The sequence below is a fragment of the Lissotriton helveticus genome, chromosome 3_1, assembly GCF_964261635.1.
Source record: "Lissotriton helveticus chromosome 3_1, aLisHel1.1, whole genome shotgun sequence".
Taxonomy (NCBI): domain Eukaryota; kingdom Metazoa; phylum Chordata; class Amphibia; order Caudata; family Salamandridae; genus Lissotriton; species Lissotriton helveticus.
In genome coordinates, this window is record NC_136061.1 from 1,027,161,771 (window position 1) to 1,027,187,548 (window position 25,778).

General features: G+C 47.4%; 1 protein-coding gene across 1 annotated transcript in view; it reads left to right on the plus strand.

The window, feature by feature from the left end:
• Nucleotides 1-25,778, plus strand: part of LOC144824202 (dynein axonemal heavy chain 11-like) — a 3,356,387-nt gene that overhangs the window by 2,941,065 nt on the left and 389,544 nt on the right. Inside the window, exons 81-83 of the mRNA XM_078683354.1 lie at nt 2,512-2,634; nt 3,164-3,357; nt 3,465-3,613. Coding sequence (XP_078539480.1) covers nt 2,512-2,634; nt 3,164-3,357; nt 3,465-3,613 — 466 coding nt within the window. The remainder of the gene's footprint in view (nt 1-2,511; nt 2,635-3,163; nt 3,358-3,464; nt 3,614-25,778) is intronic.

Below are 25,778 nucleotides of genomic sequence, written 5' to 3' on the forward strand. Positions count from 1 at the left end.
TGCTTGCAGAAGTAAACAATAAAGGTTTTTGAAACTTAAAAAAAAAAAACTAAAGAATTCAAGGGCAAGTAATAATGCTGGAGCTATACCTTGAATATAGAGTTCTTAATACAAATACTATTAAGTCAATTCTAAGGACTTAACGGAAAAAAGTATCCTCAGAAAGGAAGGTACAAATCTCCTACAGGCATGACTGAGAGAAAACCACAAGTTTAGACTATGCAATTTCTGGGAGCAAGTAATGGATATGACAGAAGGGCGAGAGGAGCCTCCCCCATTCTATCCAATCCACTTGTGCATGCCTTCAGCAGGAGATCTCGACAAAGAACCTGGCTTGCTGCCCCATCTCACTTAACCAAGTTGCAAACGGCCTTCAACAAGGTCCTGTCCCACCTTGTGCAGCAACCAGTGAGTGCAATGCCTGCAGTACAGCCGGGCCCTGCACCATGCCTTGTTCAAACCAGAGGCCAATATTGACGTTTACAATACCTAATGGGACAAAATATCAATAATGACCGCCATGGTATCTTGCTGATGTACCCTTAAGGAAATATCAGTGATTGATAAGCTCGCCCATGTTGTTGCATCGGAATGTGTGCAACAGGTGGGCCAGGCTTATGGGATGAAATTGAGTATAAAACCTTGCAAGTACCGGTTTATGGCATTTACCATTTCTTTCTTCCCTCCTAGTACTGCCTAGGCTTGGTGAGTGCTACCTCCTTTGTGACAGCGCACCTGGAAAGAGCTTTTAATTGCCCATACTAAATAGTTTTTTTAGTGCGTTCAGTTTCCAAAAATGCATATGCTTAGATATTTTTTACCCAATTTCACAGTTGGCTTGGTAAAATGATGTGAGTTATGGCACTGGAACAAAGAAAAGCTTAAGGCTAAGTGTATTTAAAAGTACATTAGTGGGGACCCTAGTTTAAGTAGTTAGCAAGGTGAAATCCTGAGATGTATACCATACCATTAAAGAATTTCCACTCTTTAAAATAAATATAATATAGAAATCATCCTTATGTGTCTTCAGTCCATATGCCGTCCTGTATTTGGTGATCAGCCAAGGGATTAAATATTAGTTGATTTGAGGAATGTAGCTTAGAGGTATAACTCCAAAATAATCAAACACGAATACGTGCTCATATCTACAAGAAATGAAGCCCTCAACATATAAATCATTGATTTCAAGTATTTCAGAAATCTCGTTCATGTGTCTGAAAGACTGAGAAAATGATTAGGAAGTGAAAATTAATAATTTTGTAACAATGACAATAACTGAATTTCATTTAATGCTTATTACAGAAGCATTGACATTTTAAACATTGTAAATAATAGCTGTTACTTATACCCAATTTAGCAAAACTTAACTTATCAATCATAGAAGGACACAGGCCTTAATTGCATCTCCTTGGATTCAAAATTGTGACTTGTAGGTCACAGGACATGTCAACAGTCAGCACTCATTGATTTAGTTCATCAGCTTATCTCGAGAGAAATTGCTTATGTAGTACAATCATATCCATTAGCAGTGATGTATATATTACCTGAAAACAAACGTATTGAATGAAAAGAAACTGATGGATAAGGTTTGATTCTGGCATACCACAAAATGCTTGTCCCTGGTGGTCAAACATGTACTTTCACAGTTAGCTCAATGCAAGATTGATTGTCCACATCTAATAACTTTATCAGACGTTTGAAATATTCTGAACAAAAATTATAAGTTGTGTAGAAGGAATAATGAGAATTCCTTCGTTGGTGCAATAACTGTTTGGTTGAGATCCACATGCTAAAATTACTAATTTTATAGAGAAAATTGTTGGGTGGTTACATGCACCACTCTCAGTCAAATATTGTGTCAGATTCTGGTTTGAAAGAAGCATTCACGCACTGATGATCTGCACTTTTATGTTTATCAATAAAATTTGGCATTACATTTGTATAGAGAGATCTTATTGGCAACACAGACGTCATTTCAAATGATATTTCTGCTGTCTAAAAAGCAGACCTTTGAAGCATATTATTCTTGGTTACTAAAACATGAAAAGCCATCTATGTTCAGTTGATAAGATGTCATCGCTCGGATAAGCATTCACTGGTAAATCATGCAATTGCTCTGGAGTATGAAGAAAGAACGGATTGCATTTTCATGTGTGTCATCATTGTTACAAATTCGTCCGTTGAAGACAGATGTCATTACGGTGAGTATCTCATACTAGGACTGCTTATCACTAGTACTTCTTATACCTGGAATATTTGTAGTGAGGAGATGAGTGGATTATTTTAATGGGGAAAACGTATGGAATAGTAAACTGTAACTAAAGTTGGATTCATAAGGCATTGATTGCACGGAAACTGATTGTTTTTATGACAGTTTAACAATAAATCACATAATTTGCATTTTCTAAAACGTTCCTGCCCAGTAAATTATTTGTTATATGATTCGTTTTCTTGCCTGAGATTAATGCATACCGGTTGGGGTTAATATAGTAACTACTTTCTGCTTTACAGCTGCTGATCATGAACAAAGAGATTGATGCTCGTCAACTAGACTTCCTGCTCAGATTCAATATTGACCACAGCTACAACTGCCCTCTAGACTTTCTCTCAAATTCTGCATGGAGTGCAATTAAGGTATACTATACATATCTGTGCTATAATGAAGATTGCATAGGTTCTTTTTACATTGAGTTAGCAAAAATGAGGAAACTATTATACAGAACACCAAAATGAGGACAATAATTGTCAAGAACTAAACTCTACCCTTTCTCTAGGCATGTGCATAACCCAAACCATATTTCTAATACCCTAATATTTCACTTACATATTAATATAGACCTAGCTTTAATTCTTCAAACACGCCTAAGTCTAACTTTGATCCTACGCCTATATATACCCCAAGAATTTTAAAGCATTGAAAAATATTAAATGAAAAACGCTTCCGATGTTTGAAGAATTTCTTCATTATTATTCACTACAAAAATTCTTCATTCTGTAATCTTCAAAGTAATAGTTTTCATTTTCACATAATGCCAAACGTGGCAAACTTCTAAGTGGGTTTGTTGAAGGGAAAATCATGTTAACAGTTTTTCAGTTGTGGAGAACCATTTAAACTTCAGTACATTTCACAAGTGCAATATACCCTTATTGTCATCCCTTCCAGACAATGAGTTTTATGGACGAATTCCGTGGCTTGGACCGAGATATTGAAGGATCGCCTAAACGCTGGAAAAAAGTTGTCGAATCAGAATGTCCTGAAAAAGAAAAGCTACCCCAAGAATGGAAAACTAAAAGCTCTTTGCAAAAACTGATCATGATGCGTGCTTTGAGACCTGATCGAATGACATATGCAGTCAGGTTAATATATTCCTCATACTTTAATCCTTGCGACTTAAAATTATTTCAAAATTACATATTATTATTGGGACACATTTAAAATATATCTATAACTTTCTTTCACACAGAAACTTCGTGGAAGAGAAGCTTGGGACAAAATATGTAGAAAGACGCAAAACTGAGTTTGCTAAATCCTTCAGTGAGAGCAGTCCAGCATCCCCCATTGTTTTTATTCTGTCGCCAGGAGTAGACCCGTTAAAAGATGTGGAGTCATTGGGTAAGTGTAGCACACATTGTTCTACTTGCTGGATGTTTTTTAAGGCACAATTTTGGCATCTATGAATATCCAATGGCGAATGACAAAACGTCTTTCCATTTTAACGTTGATCAGCTGAAATGTAGAACTGTAATTTATAAGGCCACAGCGGCATTTTGAGCACTATTTTGTTCTCTCATTCTAACAAGGTTGATCCACACTGGAAAGTATCTATCCATTCATACTAAGGGTGCTTTTTACATTTTCTCAGAGAAAATATCTATACCCGCCAATATTTTTTAATATTTTCACTGTTGTTCCTTCGCACAGTGTCTCTTAGACCCAAGTGTTGAGTAGTCACAATGGTAAATGTACTATCCCCAATGGTGGTTATTCATAGCATGGGTGTTAATACATCTTGTTGATTAGAGATACTACAGTGCTCAATACATTACAGATTATGCTGTAATCCTATAATAGCTCTTTTTCCACTCCTGTTATATTGTGGGGAAGATGGCAGACACTTTTTGGTAAATATTTAATACAATTCCGAGAAATCCTGGTTGTGGGGTCCCAGGGCAGTCGGAAAGTAAAGGCCCTAGTTGTAGCAATCAGAGTTCTTTATGTGTTTTGGGATACGGCAGAACCTCAAATTGGGAACCATGTAACTATTTTAAAACTTTTGGAACAGTGTTTTTATTGGCATTTTTCAAATTACTGCACAGTTACATAATATACCAGTAGGACGCTTCTAATCATGTTGTGCAGTATCCAGACCTGTTACTTACATGTATTGAGATATCAACACTGACAACAGCAAGTTAACCAACGTTTTAAACAGTGGGTTCCCAGTGGGGTATCATCTAGCATCTATAATCAGGAGAGTGGTGGGGGGAACAGGGGTCAGAGGGGCCCCTCCAGTGTTTAGCCTCTCCTCTCTCCCCCCCCCCATATATCGCAGTCAGCTTTTTCGAGATGAGACAGGTCTGATGAAGGTAGTTAAATTAGATCACTTCAAATCAGGTATCCGGGGAAACTTTCTGTGGGTATGCCAACATCTTTGCCCATTCCTGATCTGACACCTCCCTGCCCAATATGCCATTCCACTTATGTCTTAGAGCGACCAGAGGGCTGCAAAGGTCTGGACCTACACATCATATATAAGGAATTGTCCCGTGGGCAAATCATAGACCTCAACAAGGACCTCCAAGAGCATCACTGTATTGGCGACATAAAAATCGCCAACAGTCACTAGCCCCACCTCTGTCCACATTGCCATCTGTGAAGCTGAGATAAATGTGGGAGGGTCCCCATGCAGTAGCCCCACCGGAGAAAGGGCGAGGGTGTACCATGGGCACTACAGCATCTTCCTAGCATTGCACCATCAGCTTTGGAGTACCGTCACAAAGAGCAAGCTGTCGCCCTTCCTCCTCAGCATTCATCACAAAAGTCCAGCCAGGAGCGCTCCCTGGTTAGGCACCGACCCTATTTGCCCCAACTCGGTCAAGTTTGCACCATCCAATCAAAGCATGATCCATTGCAATTGGGCTGTCAAATAATATAACTCAAAAGTCTGGCACCCATAAGCCTCCATCCAGAGCGTCTCTAGAGATACCCAATGTCACCATCCATCCCGTATAAGCTCCCTCAACCACAAATCCATTCAACAAAACCATGGGGCAGGCACCCAGGTGGGGAGGTTGGTAACATAATAAAGCCACCATGGTAGCATGGTCATTTTAGTTAATGCAATCTGTGCCATAATGGGGAGTTTTTGTGTATGCCAAAAGACCACACATTTCCTCACGGAACGTACCACCACCTCCACGTTGGCCTCTCAGATATCCTCTATGCCAGGGTAGACTTTTTATACCCTAATATCGGAACGTCGAGGGGGCTCAGCTGATTTCTTGCCACAGAGTCTTCGGCTTTTCTGAACCAGGCAACACCATGAAAACAGACGTCTTTGCCAGGTTCACTCTATGCCCGGATATCTCCCTGAACTCATGTAAGAGCTCCAACATAAAAGAGACGTCAGTGTCCATGTCGGACACATACAACAACAGATGTTTGGCGTAGGGTGATATCAAATGCTTAGTACCAGCCATCCGAATACCCCTTACCCACCCGTGCAACTTGCATAGCTCTGGCCGCGGTTCAATAGCAAGAGAGGGATAGAGGGCTCCCCTGTCTGGTATGCATGGCTTTGCATTGCCTCATAAATATGTAGTAAGGCATGGAAGCACAAAGCGCTGCCTTGCCTCACTCTGCATCCAGGAGGCACTCAATGGGCATTAGGGTGGGTGCTCCCACACAACGTCTCTGGATTTTGACGATGCCCCAGATTTACAAAATCACGCAAACCTGAGGGGGTCAATGCCAAAACCTTACATCATGCCTGCAACAGAGCCATCGTGCAAGGGTGCCTACATTGGCGCTAGGCAGCAAATTGTGCACCAGCACAGGGGGAAAGGACAGGAATGCACCATATTTCATAAATACGGTGCATTCCTCACCATTCATATTGGCATAGGGCAGCGCATCAAGAAGAATTGTGGTACTGCCCTATGCTAACTGCATTAAAAGTTTCCCACTTTAACAAATCTCTCAGGGTGCCATCAGTAGCGTGCATTAGATTATATGCCCATCTAAGTACATTTGCCATAGAGATAAAGTACATTCTAGTGAATGTAAATTCCAGATTTAAGGCTCGTGCAGAAGTTGCTTAACTGAGGGAGAGTAATTTTAGAAGATGCTTCCCTTTGTATAAATTCTTATTTGACTATCTGTTGAGGGGAATATACTCAAGAGCATAATAAAATGGGTGGAATTTCCCCCCATACATTTCTAGTAGAAACTTAAAATGGTGCCTTCCATTAAAATTATAAAGTGTAATCAGTGCGCCTAGATGGGCTAGAGCCTTTTTCCCTATATGCAATAAGCGTGACTTGTTTTCTAAGGTCTGAGTGAAGACACTACCTAAATAGATGTATGTTTTTACAATGTCTAAAGTTCCACGAAGGTTGCTATACGAGGAACCCCACTACTTATTCCCTCTAAAGGGCATCACTTTGGTCATAGAAATGTTTAGTTTCAAATAATTTTACCCAGCATACATATATAAAGTATTCAAGTTTTGTTGAAAACAGTTTTTAATTTGTAAAAATATAATTGCCATGTCACTCACCAGGAGGCCACTGCAGCTTTCACCACCCATTGCCCCTGCAATCGCTGCCAGTGACAGTACCAAAACATCTACTAACCAGATTCTCAAAAGTTTGACAGTACAGAATTGGTCAGGCTCCAAAGATATAAGAATGGCTTTGGTAGGAGGCACTAGTCATTTTGAATGTACATAGAATTAATAAACAACCGTTATTGTACTCATCTGTAAATTCATCAAACAGCCCCACCATGCAGCAGACTGTCATTAGTACCGGTGTAGAAAATTATGTGCCGGTGCTGCGCACTGGAAACTACAAGCTCAAATTAAGCACTAGTTGGAAACAAATTGGAGTAAGATAAAAAAAATTACATCGTCCGAATATATCAAAACATGCAGATCTTGTGAAGCAATTCTCGGAGGGAAATTCTTAATATTAATAAATTGGGCTGGTAAATCATAAAGATAAATGGAAAACAAAACAAGAGCTAAAATACACCCCTATTTCAAACCGTTCTCTTTTAAAATCTTGGGGATCAAACCCCTACTCCCACCCATCAGGATTTTGCACCAGGTGGATGAATGTAATGCAATAATCAATGTTAATAAGTTCAAAGGTATCTCCAGTTTGACCAGTTCCTTCCAGAGGGTTGGTCTACCTATCCTGTCAAATGCTGTCCAAAAATCAACAAAAACAGAATGTAAAATTTGCAATTTTGACACCACATATTTCTCGATCAAGGTTTGGACTATTGTCCATCACTTAAGGCCCTCTTATGACTTTGACAGTGCGGCGCTGGGTCCGCCCCGCTGCCCTTCCATAGTCGTAGTCAGACCACCTGCCAGATTAGGAGCTTCCTCCTGCCTGGCAGGCTGGTTTTTGACAGCCCCACGGCGGTGCCTCTAAAAACAGGCACCGCAATGGGAACACCAAAAACAATTCCTGCACAGCATGGACTGAAAAGTCAACGCTGTGCAGGAACTGGGGCGCTTGCACACAGTGTGCATCCCTATGTGGAGGAGGCACAGGGGTACCTGCAGAGCCTACTTTGTTTCCTATCTGCCACAGTGTTTATGGAGGGGGAACCTCCATGACACCACCGCTGGAGAGGAAACTCATAATATGCTTGGTAGGACTGCACTGGTCCCGCCAAGTATATTCCGTCCTCCTGACTACCGTAACACTGCCAGAGTGCAGCGGTTCCCTGGCAGCTGCGGCAGGGTTGTGGTGGTTCCAACTCATAATAGGGTGGTAGGGAGACCGCCACCCCCACGCCCCCGCGAGTCTGACATCTGTGTACCACCAGACTTATAATCGGGCCATAATGTTTATAGCTGAAGCGTACCTGGACTTGAGGATTTACAAATGTAGCATATGCCCCCTACTCTAATTACTCTAGGTTGCTTGTCTCAAATATCTTCCCTGGGACATAGAGAAGGGCAATTTGATGGAAGGGAGCAAGAGCTTTTTTTTATACAGAGGAACAACTATACTCCCAGTCCAAGAACATGGTGTTTGCCCTTTTTCATAGCAGTGTGCAAACAAAGAAACAAGGCATTTGCTCCAGGCTTCAAAAGCATCCTTCAACACTTTTATCAGAATCATATCAAAGCCCATGGCTGCAGATGGTTTTGATTTTTTTTTTTATAACTGTCTCAATCTGCTTAGCTGTTGAAAGTTTTACTCGCCTGATATATACATTTAGTATTTGTGGAGAGGGTTGAGGCATCTCACACTTTTCTATTACAGGGTTTTGTGCATAGATTTTCTAAAAATAATTAAGCTACTCAAATAGGAATTGCAAAGGGGGCCTGCTTATTTTCAGGGAACTTGGCTGTAAGATTCCTGAAGAATGTATGATTTTACTGTAATGCTGGTTGATAGAGATCCAAACAGTTTTGGTCTACTATTGCTTTGTTAAACATAAAGTGAATGTTTCTCCTTTTTTTCCGTAGGGCTTGTATTTCTTTGTCTTTAGGTACCAAAAATTCGATAAACTGCTGCTTAAGTTTGTTAATTTTGTGGGAAAGTTCTCCATCCCTGGGATCTTTATGTATTATTGCCTTCTTCTTATATAGCTTACTAGATCTCTGAATCACGTATAAAGCTGCAGACATTTTATCTTTACATAATTGGATTGGATTTGTTTCAGCTGATAGATTTTGATCCAAAGGGGAGGTGCTTATCTTATTCATCTTCATGATGAAAGGAGACTTTTAGAAAAACTGACCTTGTTTTGGATCAATTGTTGCAGTACCATAACCTACATTTAGCGGCCAGGTCGAGTTTTGTTGGAACTGTAACTCAAATGTTAAATGAATTATCACATGTTTACTGCCTTGGCCAAATTGTACTTGGAGCTATAATGCAGTTTCTAAAGCGCATAGCTACCTCATATGAGGTGTCCCAGCATTAGGTATAGGCAGGGCTTTAAGTGGGATGAAAAAACTGGGAGGTCTCTCTAAGAGGCGTGGCCAATGTATTAAGGGCGTGGCTTAAATCACAGAAGCTAAAAATCTGTACTGAGCATAGTGTGCCGACCAACTTCTATTTTGCTGTTTGTCATTGCATCCAGATATATGATACAACAAGTAACATCATACCAGGCACGCAACACCCATTGGACTCAAAGGGTTTAAGCCCCCCCTCCCCCGTCGTGTGTCAGCCCGGGATGAGACAGCTTCCCGGGCACACACACAGCCGCGCCCGAGTACATCACAGGTCTTTAAAAGACCATTCGCATGTTAATGGACCTTGCTGTTGTTTCACCACTTCTAAGAGCCCCTGCAGCTCCACTCTGCCTGTTGCTTAAAGATTCAGCACCCCCCCAAAACATTTTCTTAGCCCCCCCCCCCGAAATTTGGCTCTAGTTTCGCCTCTGCATCATACCTACAACAAGTCAGGACTATTGGCTTTGTGAATGGTTGTTAGTTGCATAAGATAAATAAGCAGCAACTATGGCTTGTATATAATATTGAAAAAGATTCCACTTAAAGCTCTGGTGACACCACGACAATGTTGCTGCTCCTGAGTTTCAAAAAGAGAAGGAAACTCCAGAGAGAAAATGACTCTCTTTGAAGGATTTTCCTTCCCCTACAACATTTGCCTGGCATGACGTCATGCTGTAACTTCTCCACTTGTGAGAAGTGAGCAGTGTGAGCATTGCACACTAGTGAGAAGTGAGCAGTGTGAGCACGTGCACATCGATGTGCCTGCTGTCACTGCAGTCCGGGCTAGGGCACAAAACAGAGCCCGATATAGACCCGTTTCGAGGCCCCCTTTAAAAAACTGCCAGTGCTTAGACCCGGTGAGACACGGCCCACTTAAAGCCCTGGGTATAGGTATCCGCAGGCCTAAATGCAGCTGTTAAGCCCTAATAAATCCTGAGCTGACAAAACAAGTTTCATTTTTGTCTGAAGATACATTCGGACTTGGCCTGATCCTGAACCATCAGGGAAAGAACATTCCACAATTTCTGCACTAAATAGCTGAAAGAGCTCTCACAGGTGTTCCCTTTTGTTTACTTTGGGAACACTTGCCAACATAGCCCCTAATGATCTCAAATTCCTCTATGATACGTATGGTCTGACAAAAGATTGAAGGTACAGTGGAACTTTGTTAACAAATACCTTGTGACAATAGCACAAGGCTTTGAAAGAGGATCTCTGCTTCACCTGAAGCCAATGAAGCTTTTTAAGTGCAACCCCAATCGACGCATGCTTTGGCAAGTTCAGTAAGTGACGAGCAGCAGAGTTCTGCACTCTTTGGAGTCTCTTAATCCGACCCTGTGTAACTCCAAGATATAAAGAATTACAGTAGTAAAGCCTAGACATAATCAGGGAGTGGCGGTGCGTCCATTGGGGGCGCTAGGGTGTTGCTCCGCTAATACCACGGCCCCATTCAAATTCTTTGTTCTACTTCTCCGACGCTAATACCAATCAGGACTCCTGATTGGAGTTAGCGTTGGAGAAGTAGAACGAGGGACACTGGGGGGGGTGGGGTGGGACGGGGCTGAGGCAGCACTCAGGGAGTTGAGTGACAGCAGCACACTAGACAGCCACAGTAATAGTGCACATGTTCGTTTTTGGGCTTGTAATTTCTATGATCAGCCCAAACATGCGCACTAGCCTTCCCCAATCCTGGTGCTGCTGGAGCAGCCTCAGTAGGGGGGTTGGCAGTAACGTTGAGGCTGTTACTGTTTGTTTAAGAGAGCGGGACCCCGACCTAGGAGCAGTTGAGCAGAGGCGGTGCGGACCGGTAAGTCTTTTATTATATTTTAATTTTAAAGCAGGTTACCATTACTTCACGCCGCCAAGGTTTCCTCTGAGGTTCTTATGTCATGTCTTCGACATTTACTGAGCTCACTCTGCCATGTATTTGTCCCCATAGAGGTTCTGGAGCCAGGCCTCCGTGTATATATGCATGTCTAGTCCAACCTTCTTCCAGCGACTGTGCTGCTGCTTCATGCCATATTATAGATTCTGTTAAGATCAGACTGCACGGGGTCGGATTCTTGGTCGATCTCAGCATTCATTTGGAGGTGTGATTTGGGCTCCAGGGTAATGGCATCAGTTGACTGGTCAAACTGGACAGTAGGAAGCATACAATCAAAATCTGGATAGGAACTGGGCTCAATCCTGGGTGTCTGTTGCTGCCACTTTTCACTTAGGGCTCTGTTGCTCACTTTTGACCCCTACTAGCGGCTGCCTACTCTCTTGTGAGCTTCGTTGCAGCAGGGCAATCCTGCACCCTTTTGGGCCTTGATTGATAAACTGTTTTAAAAGAAGCACAATCACTCTTGCTTCCTAAACGGGATGTAATTAATTAACATTGGAAGCAAGAGTGGCGTGCTTCTTTTAAAACAGTTTATTATGTTCACCAAAATTGTTTTTCGAGTAATATAATACGCAGTGCCTGCCTCGCGCATGAAAGATGGTTTCTGCCTCAATTGTGTTAGAGCCAGTCCGTACCTATCTAGTTGGACTGTTTACATTTGGTATAATTTACGAGCCTTCACTGCTATTACGTTACGTATTTGTGGTAAAGCGTCAGCATAGTAGTAAGAAGAGCAACAAACAAGAAAAGGAGTAAGAAGTGTAGGGCTAATTAGAAGTATGATTTGGTGAAAATAGGACTGAGTAGGTGCAAATCTGTGTAAGTATGAGTAAGTAGAAATAACTGTAGGACTAAGAGTAAATAAAGATGTGAAATATGATTAAGCGTAAGTAGGATTAAGTGTAGGGTCATGGGTAGGAGTAAGAGTGATGACAGAAAGGATGAAAGATAATGAGGGAGAATATGAAAGGTGTGAATATATAGAATGGTTTATTATCACTCTTTCAAATGTCACCAGCCGCCACTGGGTCTGAACTACTGTTTTTTGCCAGCTTTGGCAAAAACACAGAATTTTCCTAAGCATCTTTTGTAGTCCAAAGCAATTTCCTGCCACTGCAGTTATTTAGCTATCAAAAGACAGTTTTTCTGCAAAGTAAGTGCCAACATTCTTGACCCTGGATTTGGGAATGGGTAATGAGCCCAAATCCTTAGGCCACCATGCAGAGGACCAGGGGCCATATTATCAAGAAAGGGTGCTACATTATCACCGCTTTTATCGACAGGAAACTGCTGCAAAAGCGGCGATAATGGGCTTGATAATATGCCCTTGTGAATTTCCATGGAAACCCAGGTTAACACCAGAACCTGGGCTTCTATAGGAATTCACAAGGGCATATTATCAAGCCCATTATCGCCGCTTTAGCGGCAGTTTCCTGCCGATGAAAGCGGCGATAATGTATCGCCCTTTCTTGATAATATGGCCCCAGATGTTCAAATGGATGCCCAAGGTCAGAACCACGATCATCCAGCATTAAGCTTGAGGCAATTAAAATCCATCCACCTAGTGCTCTTTGCAAGCCAGAGGCATAGGGAGGAGGCCATGTGGGAAGAATTTTGTGACAGCTTGATGATAAGCTGTGTGTCATCCGAATATAAGATGATGGTAAACCCATAGCGTTTGATGACCTCTTGCACCTGGCACACATACACATTAAACAAGGTTGGACTCAAGGAGGAACCTCTCGGGACTCCTTACTTCAATAGATGCACTTATGACTGGTAAGGTTTTTGCGACACCTGAAAGGTGCACCCCTGCAAAAAAGAAGCGACCCAACTCAGCGCTTTATGGCCCACACAGCAGTTCCTGAGTCTTTTAATCAGGATATTATGGGACAGAGGGCCATATGTATCAAACTCAGATTTTGCAATTCTCAAATAGCGATTTTTTGCGAATCTGGTGCAGGGAGAGACAGCACCTCCACACTTCCCTGGACATTTATACTAGGGCTGCAAACCAGCTGTCCTCTGCCGCATCAGTGCTGGCACGTCGCTGTGTAAGCATGCAGCATGAGTTAGCACACTGCTGCAAGGATGTAGCCAGGGGACTAGTGCAAGTCACATGTGCGGTGGACCAGCTGTGGGCAGCAGCCACTTGTGGCACAGGACCCCTCAGTTCACTGCAGGAGGATGGACAATCGAGCAGGAGCAGCATCACTCCACCCATCCCACAGGACAGGCGTCATAGTGCGCGTCAGGGTAGAGCTACCGATGCCTCAGGAGAGGGCAGTGGGAACCCTGAGTGAGGGGCAATGAGCCGTGCGCGCAGACAGTGAAGAGGCCTGGGTGGCACATGGCAGTGGGTGAGTTAACCCATTGCACACTGACTCATGTTTGTGAAGAAGTATTGCACTGAGTTTTCAACATGTGCGAGACAGTTAGACTAACATAGTGTGCACGTCAGGCTGCGTGATGGTAACTTTCCTGCACGTAAGGAAATAAAAACATACTTTTGCACCAATCTGGAGCATTGTGTCATCATTACTCACCTAGAAATAGTTCTGTGTGATCTCATCTTGCCTCTGGCGCCTGGTAGCCGCACCAATCACACCGGCTGCCCTGCATCTTGGAGCTGGCCCCTCCTCATCTGTTGAGTTTGAATCTGTGAGCTCCACTGTGGTTAAACAAAGTGTGGCACGCAGTTCCCCAATCAAGCAGGTCAAGTAGCACGGGGAATGAATGGGTGGAGGCACACTTAAGGGGGTGGGGGGGGGGAATCTCCTCTTCGGAACTAAAACCCTCACACACCCAGCAAGCTAGGTGTCATGCTTCATCATATGGGTTTGCTCCTCGTCGGGTCAGCGGTGCAATACCCGGCGGGCACCCATAAAGGGGCTCTTTAGCGGGGAAGAGTGTAGATGTGGATGGGTGGTGAATTAAAAAAGGTTAGATAGTCCACTGGGTAAATTAATAACGTGGTAATCTAGCTTATTAAAATCGTGAAGACAGGTTGCTCACTGGTGCAATGATCCAGGAGAGCAATGCTCTACTCTGTGTTGCTTGTCAACATGTTTCATGCTAAGTGTTCAATATGGTACATTGCAATTCGTCAGGACCTATAAAAAACTATCTACACCGTAGTATGGTGAAAGTATTCTACCTACCACTGGATTCAGAAGGCGGACACAGGGTCCCGCCACTTCTAGTGATACCCTATAAACCAGAAGCGCTGGCTTCTACGGCAAAACACACAAGATGATGGACGGAATGTTGCACAATGGCAAACAATTCATCTCCAGTCACAGATCTGGGTTTAATCCATCGTTATTTTGCTCACCAAGCCACCCCAGTTCAGACATGGCCATATGCAAATCAGTCTTGACCCTGTGCCTCATGGGAACAGTCCAGTCCGAACTGCCAAGCCATGTTTTCCCTGGACCGGAATCTAGCAACCTAGGACCGGTTTCTGGCTATCAGCCGTCTTCAGCCAGGATAGCTTGACTCCAGTGGCTTAGTGAGCACGGGACCCACGTCTGGGCATACCCTTCCCACATAGGGTGAACAGCAAAAAACACACAAGATGATGGCTGGAATGTTGCACAATGGCAAAACGTTCACCCCAGTCACAGATCTGGGTTTAATCCATTGTTATTTTGCTCACCAAGCCACCCCAGTTCAGACATGGCCATATGCAAATCAGTCTTGACCCTGTACCTCATGGGAACAGTCCATCCCGAACTGCCAAGCCATGTCTTCCCTGGACCGGAATCAAGCATCCTAGGATCGGTTTCTGGCTATCAGCCGTCTTCTGCCAGGATAGCGTGACTCCAGTGGCTTAGTGAGCACGGGACCCACGTCTGGGCATACCCTTCGCACATAGGGTGAACAGCAAAACACACAAGATGATGGACGGAATGTTGCACAATGACAAAACATTCACCCCCAGTCACAGATCTGGGTTTAATCCATCGGTATTTTGCTCACCAAGCCACCCCAGTTCAGACATGGCCATATGCAAATCAGTCTTGACCCTGTGCCTCATGGGAACAGTCCAGCCCGAACTGCCAAGCCATGTTTTCCCTGGACCGGAATCTAGCAACCTAGGACCGGTTTCTGGCTATCAGCCGTCTTCAGCCAGGATAGCTTGACTCCAGTGGATTAGTGAGCACGGGACCCACGTCTGGGCATACCCTTCCCACATAGGGTGAACAGCAAAACACACAAGATGATGCACAGAATGTTGCACAATGGCAAAACGTTCATCCCAGTCACAGATCTGGGTTTAATCCATTGTTATTTTGCTCACCAAGCCACCCCAGTTCAGACATGGCCATATGCAAATCAGTCTATTCCCTGTACCTCATGGGAACAGTCCAGCCCGAACTGCCAAGCCATGTCTTCCCTGGACCGGAATCAAGCATCCTAGGACCGGTTTCTGGCTATCAGCCGTCTTCAGCCAGGATAGCTTGACTCCAGTGGCTTAGTGAGCACGGAACCCACGTCTGGGCATACCCTTCCCACATAGGGTGAACAGCAAAACACACAAGATGATGGACGGAATGTTGCACAATGGCAAAACATTCACCCCCAGTCACAGATCTGGGTTTAATCCATCGGTATTTTGCTCACCAAGCCACCCCAGTTCAGACATGGCCATATGCAAATCAGTCTTGACCCTGTGCCTCATGGGAACAGTCCAGCCCGAACTGCTAAGCCATGTTTTCCCTGGACCGGAATCTAGCAACCTAGGACCGGTTACTGGCTATCAGCCGTCTTCAGCCAGGATAGCTTGACTCCAGTGGCTTAGTGAGCACGGGACCCACGTCTGGGCATACCCTTCCCACATAGGGTGAACAGCAAAACACACAAGATGATGGACGGAATGTTGCACAATGGCAAAACATTCACCCCCAGTCACAGATCTGGGTTTAATCCATCGTTATTTTGCTCACCAGGCCACCCCAGTTCAGACATGGCCATATGCAAATCAGTCTTGACCCTGTGCCTCATGGGAACAGTCCAGCCCGAACTGCCAAGCCATGTCTTCCCTGGACCGGAATCAAGCATCCTAGAACCGGTTTCTGGCTATCAGCCGTCTTCAGTCAGGATAGCTTGACTCCAGTGGCTTAGTGAGCACAGGACCCACGTCTGGGCATACCCTTCCCACATAGGGTGAACAGCAAAACACACAAGATGATGGACGGAATGTTGCACAATAGCAAAACATTCACCCCCAGTCACAGATCTGGGTTTAATCCATTGTTATTTTGCTCACCAAGCCAACCCAGTTCAGACATGGCCATATGCAAATCAGTCTTGACCCTGTGCCTCATGGGAACAGTCCAGCCCGAACTGCCAAGCCATGTCTTCCCTGGACCAGAATCAAGCATCCTAGGACCAATTTCTGGCTATCAGCCGTCTTCAGCCAGGATAGCTTGACTCCAGTGGCTTCTACGGTCTTCTCAGCATGGAGCACCTCAAAAGTAGGTGCCCTGTCCGTTTGAAGGACTCTCTCTTCAAAATCTACCCGCGCGCTGGATGAAGCGAGAAGCCAGAGATCCACTGTGGTGACTTTCCTGGTGGCGCTGTTGTGTAGCATGGCACACACAACCACGATTTTGCAACAGGTCTCGGGGCTGTACTGTAGTGCTCCTCCACTCTTATGTAGGCAGCGGAAACGGCTCTAGAGTATTCCAAATGTCCTCTCAATGGAACAGTGGGTGGCTGTGTGGGCACTGTTGTACCTCCACTTCCCAGCGGTGGCTGGATTCAGGTACGGAGTCAGGATGAAGTCACGGACAGCATATGCGCTGTCACCTGCAGGGTGAGAAGAATCAGGTTACATACTGTCCTGCCACTGCTGTGTTTTACTGGTGTGTCCTTGTGACCAATGCATTTACCTAGTAGGTAGCCCTCTCCAAACTCCCCATTTGTGAGTTGTCGGTGAATACCACTGTGGCGAAAGATTAATGAGTCGTGGGTGCTTCCTTGGTATTTCGCAACTATGCCAGTGGTGATGTGTTTGACATTGCACATATCTGTATGTTCAGAGAATGGTAGGACTTGCTCTTCCTGAACACATACTCATTCTGTGAGGGGGGAAATAACGACATGGGTCTCATCTATGCAGCCAATTAAGTGGGGGGGATGTGCTATCTGGTAGAACTCCTGCTTGGTCTGGTCTAGTGCCTGTTGTGTGCTGGGGAATTGCATGTGGTGATGCAGCCTCTGTACCATTGCATCAAGGAACGCGTGGAAGAAACGCGACAGTGCACTCTGAGAGACCCCTCCTGCTGTGGCTATCACCCCCTGAAAACTCCCTGAGGCCAGTAAGTGCAGTGAGCACAAGACCTGCACATGGGTAGGGATGGTGTGTGTCCTGTGTGTGGGGTGTTCAAGTATGGGTTTGAGCTCCGCTATTAGGTCCAGGATGCTGTCTTCAACTGGCCTGTAGTTCACATGGATCTCCTCCACAGTCGCTGGAACAGGGTAATGCGCCCTCTGAAGATCCTTTCCTGGCGTCTCCTTCTCTGTGCAGCAGCTCTGATTCGCAGCCTCCTGGCTATCACATACAGCCAGCCATTGTGGAAAAGGCTTGTGACATTGTGGGCCTCTTTAAATAGGTTGCGCCTGGTTACCACCTGCTCAGACTTGGTGGTAATTGTGATTACCAAAATTGTGAATTTCGAGAAATCGCAATTTGCAATTTTTTTCATTTTGCGATTTCGCAATTTGAGAACTCCTTTATTGCAATTTTTGCAATTGGCATGTCACAGATTGCGAGTTCGCAAATATATTCGCAGAATCATTGCCTCGCAAAATAGCTAATAGCTAATTTTGCGATTAGCAATTTTGCGCTCACGATGGCTCTCATACATGGGGATTCTCGAGGCCGGGTCACCCCCTTACCCCCTCACCTGCTCGCCTGCTGATCCTGCCTGCCGCCTCGCCTGCAGATCCTGCCTGCCGCCTCGCCTGCTGCTCCTGCCTGCCGATTCCGTCGCCCCCAGCACCCCCGAGCGGCCCAACCACAGCTGTGCCGGCCGCTCGCCACCTTTTCCCGCCGTTGGCCCCCTGCGGCCCCGCCCACCACCGGCCCATTGGCCCTGCCGCTCGCCCAGCCCAGCAGACCCGCCCTCCCATCCCCCTTCTTAAGGGGAGAGCCTGGTAGCCGCGGGAGTGACCACTGTGCCTCTCGAGGCCGGGTCACCCCCTTACCCCCTCACCTGCTCGCCTGCTGATCCTGCCTGCCGCCTCGCCTGCTGCTCCTGCCTGCCGATTCCATCGCCCCCCAGCACCCCCGAGCGGCCCAACCACAGCTGTGCCGGCCGCTCGACACCTTTTCCCGCCGCTGGCCCCCTGCGGCCCTGCCCACCACCGGCCCATTGGCCCTGCCGCTCGCCCAGCCCAGCAGACCCGCCCTCCCGTCCCCCTTCTTAAGGGGAGAGCCTGGTAGCCGCGGGAGTGACCACTGTGCCTCTCGAGGCCGGGTCACCCCCTTACCCCCTCACCTGCTCGCCTGCTGATCCTGCCTGCCGCCTCGCCTGCAGATCCTGCCTGCCGCCTCGCCTGCTGCTCCTGCCTGCCGATTCCGTCGCCCCCCAGCACCCCCGAGCGGCCCAACCACAGCTGTGCCGGCCGCTCGCCACCTTTTCCCGCCGCTGGCCCCCTGCGGCCCCGCCCACCACCGGCCCATTGGCCCTGCCGCTCGCCCAGCCCAGCAGACCCGCCCTCCCGTCCCCCTTCTTATGACGCCCCCTGAGTGACCGCGCAGCGGACGCGCGCAGCGGGAGCACCGATTGAGCGCCGAAGGTGCGCCAAAGGTAAGCCCGTCTGCGCCCGTCCGCGCCTGGACCGCGCCCAGTGCCAGGACCCCTGGCCCCCACCGACGGAAGCCGACCCGCCGGACCTACGACGCCACCGAACTCAACGCACTCAACACCGGCCGAACCCCGGGCTGCTACCGAGCCACACCGAGACGCACCCACGGATCCTTCAGCTGCCACTCCTGTAAGTTCGCCTGCAACCGGACCCACGCCACACCAGCACCCACCAAGCCGAACACTAGCACCACCCACCTGAAGTGCATCCTGATCAACACCCGCTCCGTCCACAGACACGCCGTCGAGCTCTGGAACCTGCTCGACACCACAGCCCCTGACGTCGCCTTCCTCACGGAAACCTGGATGAACGACTCCTCAGCGCCCGACATCGCCATCGCCATCCCAGAGGGTTACAAGATCACCCGAAGAGACCGCGACAACCAGACTGGAGGAGGCCTCGCCATCATCTACAGGGACACCCTCCGCATCAAGACCAACACCGACGACACCCTGACAGCCGCCGAACACCTGCACTTCCAGATCCACACGGACCCCAAAACCACCCTCAGAGGCACCCTCATCTACCGACCCCCGGGACCACGTCAGCCCGCACGCCCTCCCCTCCGCCGACTACATCCTCCTGGGGGACATCAACTTCCACCTGGAGAACAACAACGACCGCAACACCATCACCCTGCTCGACAACCTCGCCAACCTCGGTCTCAAGCAGCTGGTGTCCACCCCCACCCACCTCGCCGGACACACACTCGACGCCGTCTTCTCATCCAGCAAAGACATCACCTTCAGCCACACCACCGGACTCCACTGGACGGACCACAGCTGCGTCCACTTCACCTTCAGAAGAACGACGATCCACCACCACCAGCAACAGGTTGCTCGAAGAAGCTGGAACAAGATCACAGCCGACCAGCTCGCCGCTTCCCTGAGCCAGCACCCTCCCGCCAGCTCAGCGAACCCCAGCCAGGCCGCCGACAACCTCACGAAGTGGATCAGCAACTGCGTGGACGAACTCGCCCCACTGAGGACCCCGCCCAACAGACCCGGCAGCAAGAAGGCCCCATGGTTCACCGACGAACTCATGAGTTCCAAGAAGAACTGCTGAACCCTCGAGAAAGACTGGAGAAGGGAACCAACTCCGGACAACATGACCACCCTCAAGCTTGCCACCCGGAAGCACCACCAACTGATCCGCGCCACCAAGAAAACTGCATTCAAGGACCGGCTGGACAGCAACGCACACAACTGCAAGGAACTCTTCAACATCGTGAAAGAGCTCTCCAACCCCAACGCCGGAAACAACGACATCACCCCTTCGCAAGACCTCTGCAATTCCCTCGCCTCTTACTTCCACAACAAGATCACGGACATACACAACAGCTTCAGCACTCAACCGACGCACGCCACGACCGAACCACCGCCCCCCACCACCACCCTCCGCGCCTGGACCCCGATCAGCACCGAAGACACCGTCCGCATGATGAACTCCATCCACTCCGGATCTCCAACTGACCCCTGCCCTCACCACGTCTTCAACAAGGCCGACGCTGTCATCGCACCCCACCTGCGGGACATCATCAACACCTCCTTCGACACCGCCACCTTCCCGGAGAGCTGGAAGCACGCCGAACTCAGCGCCCTACTCAAGAAACCTACAGCGGACCCCACCGAACTCAAGAATTACCGCCCCATCTCGCTCCTCCCGTTTCCAGCCAAAGTCATCGAGAAGATCGTCAACAAACAGCTGGCCACCTTCCTCGAGACGAATGGATCCCTCGACCCCTCACAGTCTGGCTTCCGAGCCAACCACAGCACCGAGACCGCCCTCATCGCTGCCACTGATGACATCCGAGCCCTGATGGACAACGGAGAAACAGCGGCCCTCATCCTCCTAGACCTCTCCGCGGCTTTCGACACTGTCTGCCACCGCACCCTAGTGCAGCGCCTCAGCAACGTCGGAATCCATGAGAAGGCACTGGAATGGATCATCTCCTTCCTCGACGGAAGAACACAGAGAGTCCGTCTACCACCGTACAAGTCAGAGGCCACCGGAGTCATCTGCGGCGTCCCTCAAGGATCCTCGCTGAGCCCCACCCTCTTCAACGTCTACATGAGCCCCCTCGCGGCCATCGCACGCCAACACAACCTCAACATCATCTCCTACGCCGACGACACCCAGCTGATTCTCTCCCTCACCAACGACCCCGCCACCGCCAGAGCCAACCTTCACGAAGGGATGAAAGACGTAGCCGAGTGGATGACAACCAGCCGCCTGAAACTGAACTCAGACAAGACGGAAGTCCTCATCCTGGGCTCCTCGCCCTCCGCCTGGGACGACTCCTGGTGGCCCCCCGCCCTGGGCACCACACCCAAACCGACAGACCACGCACGCAACCTGGGCTTCATCCTGGACTCCTCCCTCTCCATGACCAGACAAGTCAACGCCGTCTCCTCGTCCTGTTTCAACATCCTGCGCATGCTACGTAAGATCTTCCGGTGGATCCCCACCGAGACCAGGAAGACGGTCACCCAGGCTCTCGTCACCAGCCGTCTGGACTACGGCAACGCCCTCTACGCCGGAACCACCGCCAAGCTCCAGAAGAGACTCCAGCGTATCCAGAACGCCTCGGCGAGACTCATCCTCGACGTCCCCAGAAGAAGCCACATCTCCAGACACCTGAGAGACCTGCACTGGCTCCCGATCAACAAAAGAATCACCTTCCGGCTCCTCACCCACGCACACAAAGCCCTACACAACCAAGGCCCAGGATACCTCAACAGCCGCCTCAACTTCTACGCTCCCAAACGCCACCTCCGATCGACCAACCACGCCCTCGCCGCCGTCCCCCGCATCCGAAGAGCGACAACAGGAGGAAGGTCCTTCTCCTACCTGGCCGCCAAGACCTGGAACTCCCTTCCGACCCACCTCCGCCTGACCCAGGACCACCTCTCCTTCAGGAAGAAGCTCAAGACCTGGCTGTTCGAGCAGTAGCAGCACCCTCCCCCCCCCTAGCGCCTTGAGACCCTCCGGGTGAGTAGTGCGCTCTATAAATGTCTTTGATTGATTGATTGATTGATTGATTGATTCTCTGTTCTGCGATCGCATACACCATTTTTTTGCGATTCGCAGTGTTTGCAATCACAAAACAGCTTCATACATATGGCCCAGAGTATAGAAAGCAGCACTGAAGTGCAACAGTAGCAATGCCGCAGAATTGCTAGCATCCAAAATCTAATGGATTCACTCCGTGCCAGCAACAAAGCTGGCTCAGTACTGTATGAGGGATGAAAGCCAGATTGAGCCTTGTGTAGCAGGTCATGGATCTCTATAAAGCTCGAAAACTGCTTATGTACTAATTTCTCCATATGCAGTGAACCCAGGCGGTAATTTTTCAGCTTGGTGGGATCCAGCAAAGGTGTTTTTAAGGTGTGGGGAGAGGGGTTGGCCTAACGGCTAAGGCGCTCGACCTCGGACCTGGGGATCTGGGTTCGTGTCTCGGTAACGACGCCAAAAACCCCCGGTGATTCTGGGCAAATCACTGAATCTCCCCGTGCCTAAAATGAAAGTGTGTCCTCATGTAACGTAACTGGTGCTATGTAAAGCACTCTGATAACTGATTCGGTTCTGTTCTAGTTCGCGCTATATAAAACTCTGCAAAAAAAACAAAAAAAACACCGCACCATGCTTCCATGGCCTAGGTACTGGGCCAGAGGCCAAGGAGCAGTTAATCAGCACACCTAATACTGAGTAGACCACTTCCACACCTTGTTCCAAAATGGACAGGAATGCTGAGTCTAACTGAGAGCCTGACTTCACTGAAGCATGTGGCATGGTCAGCTCCTCAGGCTCGATGGGCCTAAAATTCAGGAGCTTAGAACTGTCCCCCAAACAGTGGAACCAAGCACTCAAACAAGGGGCATCTCTAGCATTTGCTGTAAAGGAGGCATATATCTTAGCCACCTTTTCCAAGAAGAACTTGGGCAAGACATTACATCCCGCCTTGACAAAATAGGTCGTAACTGGAAATAATATAATCTATAATTGATGAACCGGTGGCACTTCTTCTTGTGAATGATGCCGGCACCTCCCCTATAGACTCTCCCATTTAGGATCACCCAGTTTGAACCCAGGAGTACATATAGCAGCAACCTTCCAGTTTGTCTGCCTTTTATTTGAGTGGGAAGATGGAACCAGGAATATCCCAGGCTTCCTTGAGTTCCTTGTCCTTGTGAGCATTTAGTGTGGCACTCCATATTTTGGCATTAAAATCGGCCATCATTATCTGAAAATGTTGTTCGAACTCTGGGATGGATTCAATTCCATCAAAGATCTCGATCAGAAGAGGTATAGCAGACCAGGAGGAATGTAAATGTAAACAGGAAGACAATATATGTATAAGAATGGTTTGTCTTTGTCATTATTATCTCAATGCACTGTGCAGTATTAGAAGAAAGAAGTACAAAATAACTACAAAATCTCAATGAGAGTTTACACAAAGAAGAATCAAAAGACAGCCTCTAACATGCCCTTTCTTTACCCTCTGTGGACGAACATCAATTACATATTAGCAGTCCATATAGAATTTGGTTATAGACCAGGTCTGGAGGCAGATAATTGATAGATTTAAAGGTACTAACTTGTTGAGTTTCTCATCTCGCAGCCCTGCTAGGTTCCAGGAAACGATCACCAGACATTTTCTAAAATGGGAGTTTGAAAGCATTGTTCAATTTGTCTTCGTTTAACTTCCCAGAAAGCCTAGACTAAGGGCCGTATGTATCAAAAAAGAGTTTTGCGATTCTCAACTTGCGATTTTTAGCAAATGGCAATTAGAGAATTGCAAAATGCAATGTATGTAGGATTTGCTAAAATGTTTGTGAATCCTACATTTTCCTTATTTGCGAATCGTAATTGAGATTCGCAAATAAGGACTACCTTCCCATTCATTCCTATGGGCTAGGAGGCCCATAGGAATGAATGGAAGACATTCTCAATTTGCGATTACCAATTAGAGAATCGCAAATTGAGAATGCAATTTCAAGGTTGCAAGGGTGCCAAAAGGACACCCTGTTGCACCCCTGAAATATGCATGTGTGCACATTTTGCGCACATACATGCCCCGCATGTATGTGCGACATATGGAACTTTAAAAAAATCAAAAAAGTGTTTTTGAAAGAAAATCGCAAATTACCACCAACTTGAAGTTGGTGGTAATTTGCAATTCCTTAAGACCCAATAGCAAATTTCTGGTGCTTTCAGAATTGCATTTAAGGAATCGCGATTTGCAATTCCTTAATTGCATTCGCAAAATAGAGAATCGCAAATTCTGCGATTCTCTATTTTTCGATGGCCTTTTGGGATGATACATCCCAAAAGGCTTTTTCCCGTTCGCAAATGGGATGATTCTGAGAACCTGCTAGTTTGCAAACGGGAAAAAGACTTGAGACATATGGCTCATACAGCCTGATTCATGAAGCGAAATAGCGCCCGCAATCGCTGCGAAAATGCAATTGCGGGTGCAAAATACGGAATTGGCATTCAAGAACAAAATAGCGAATTCGCAAACACAGAATAGCGATTATAATAGCGATTACGCTATAATAGTCGCAGATTCCCGGTAGTCGAGCATTAGCGATACGGAAATAGCGACCAACCACGGAATCTGCGAAAAGAATAGCGAAACGCAATATATTCTCTATCGGCATTCATGAAAAATATACAATAGCGAAAAACCCCAAAATCGCACTTTTGCGCGGCGCAAATTAAGGACAACTCAAAGCAGGTGGTAACCATAAAAGCCATGATTAAGTAAAATTTGAAAAACAGTTGGCCAATCACCAACAGGTCCAGGCCTGACCAATCACACATAAGGACATTCAGCAGCAGCATTAGGCGTTCCACAATGCCAGGAAGGTACATGGTGGTGAGGCGGCGAAGGCTACAGCGAGCAGCACGGAGGAGACGCATGAGGCAGGAAAGGATTTACCGGCAGCGGGTCACCTTGCTGGGCCAAACCAGAGAACAGATATATGCTAAATACAGGCTGAATGGGGAAATGATCATCTGGCTGATACATGAACTTGACCCCCTCATGCAGCACCCAACAAGGCGAAACAATTCGGTGCCTACACATGTGCAGGTATTGTGCAGCCTGCACCTCCTGGCCTCCGGCAGTTTCCAGGGCATAGTAGCGGCTGCTGGTTGGGATATCCCAGCCCACCATGTCACGCTGCCTCCACACTTTCGTTGACGCCATGCTCACCCAGCTCCACCGCCACATCACATTTCCCACGAGCCAACAGGAATTGGACCTGACAAAACGACAATTTTACAATGTAACCCATTTTCCCCATGTCCTCGGCTGCATAGACTGTACCCACGTCGCCATCTGCCCACCAGCTGCCACGGAGTATATGTACCGCAACAGGAAGTCCTACCACTCCCTCAACATACAGATGGTCTGCAATGCCAAGACCATCATCACTGACATTGTCGCCCAGTACCCAGGGAGTACCCATGACTCCTTTATCTTCAGGCACAGCGGACTCCACACACGACTGCTCAGGGGAGAGTTTGGGGAAGGACACCTACTTGGTAAGTACACTTTGTCGACAATGTCACATTGCAATGAAGTCACTGCGCTGCACAGGCAATCAACATCTGCTCCTCTCATTCAGGTGACAGTGGCTACGCCCTACGGGAATACCTCCTGACCCCTTACCTCAACCCTGCCACACCTCAGCAACGGCGCTACAATGTTGCGCACATCCGGACAAGGAACTGTATAGAAAGGACATTTGGGCTGCTCAAGAGCAGGTTCCGTATACTGCACAAGACAGGTGGGGCCATGT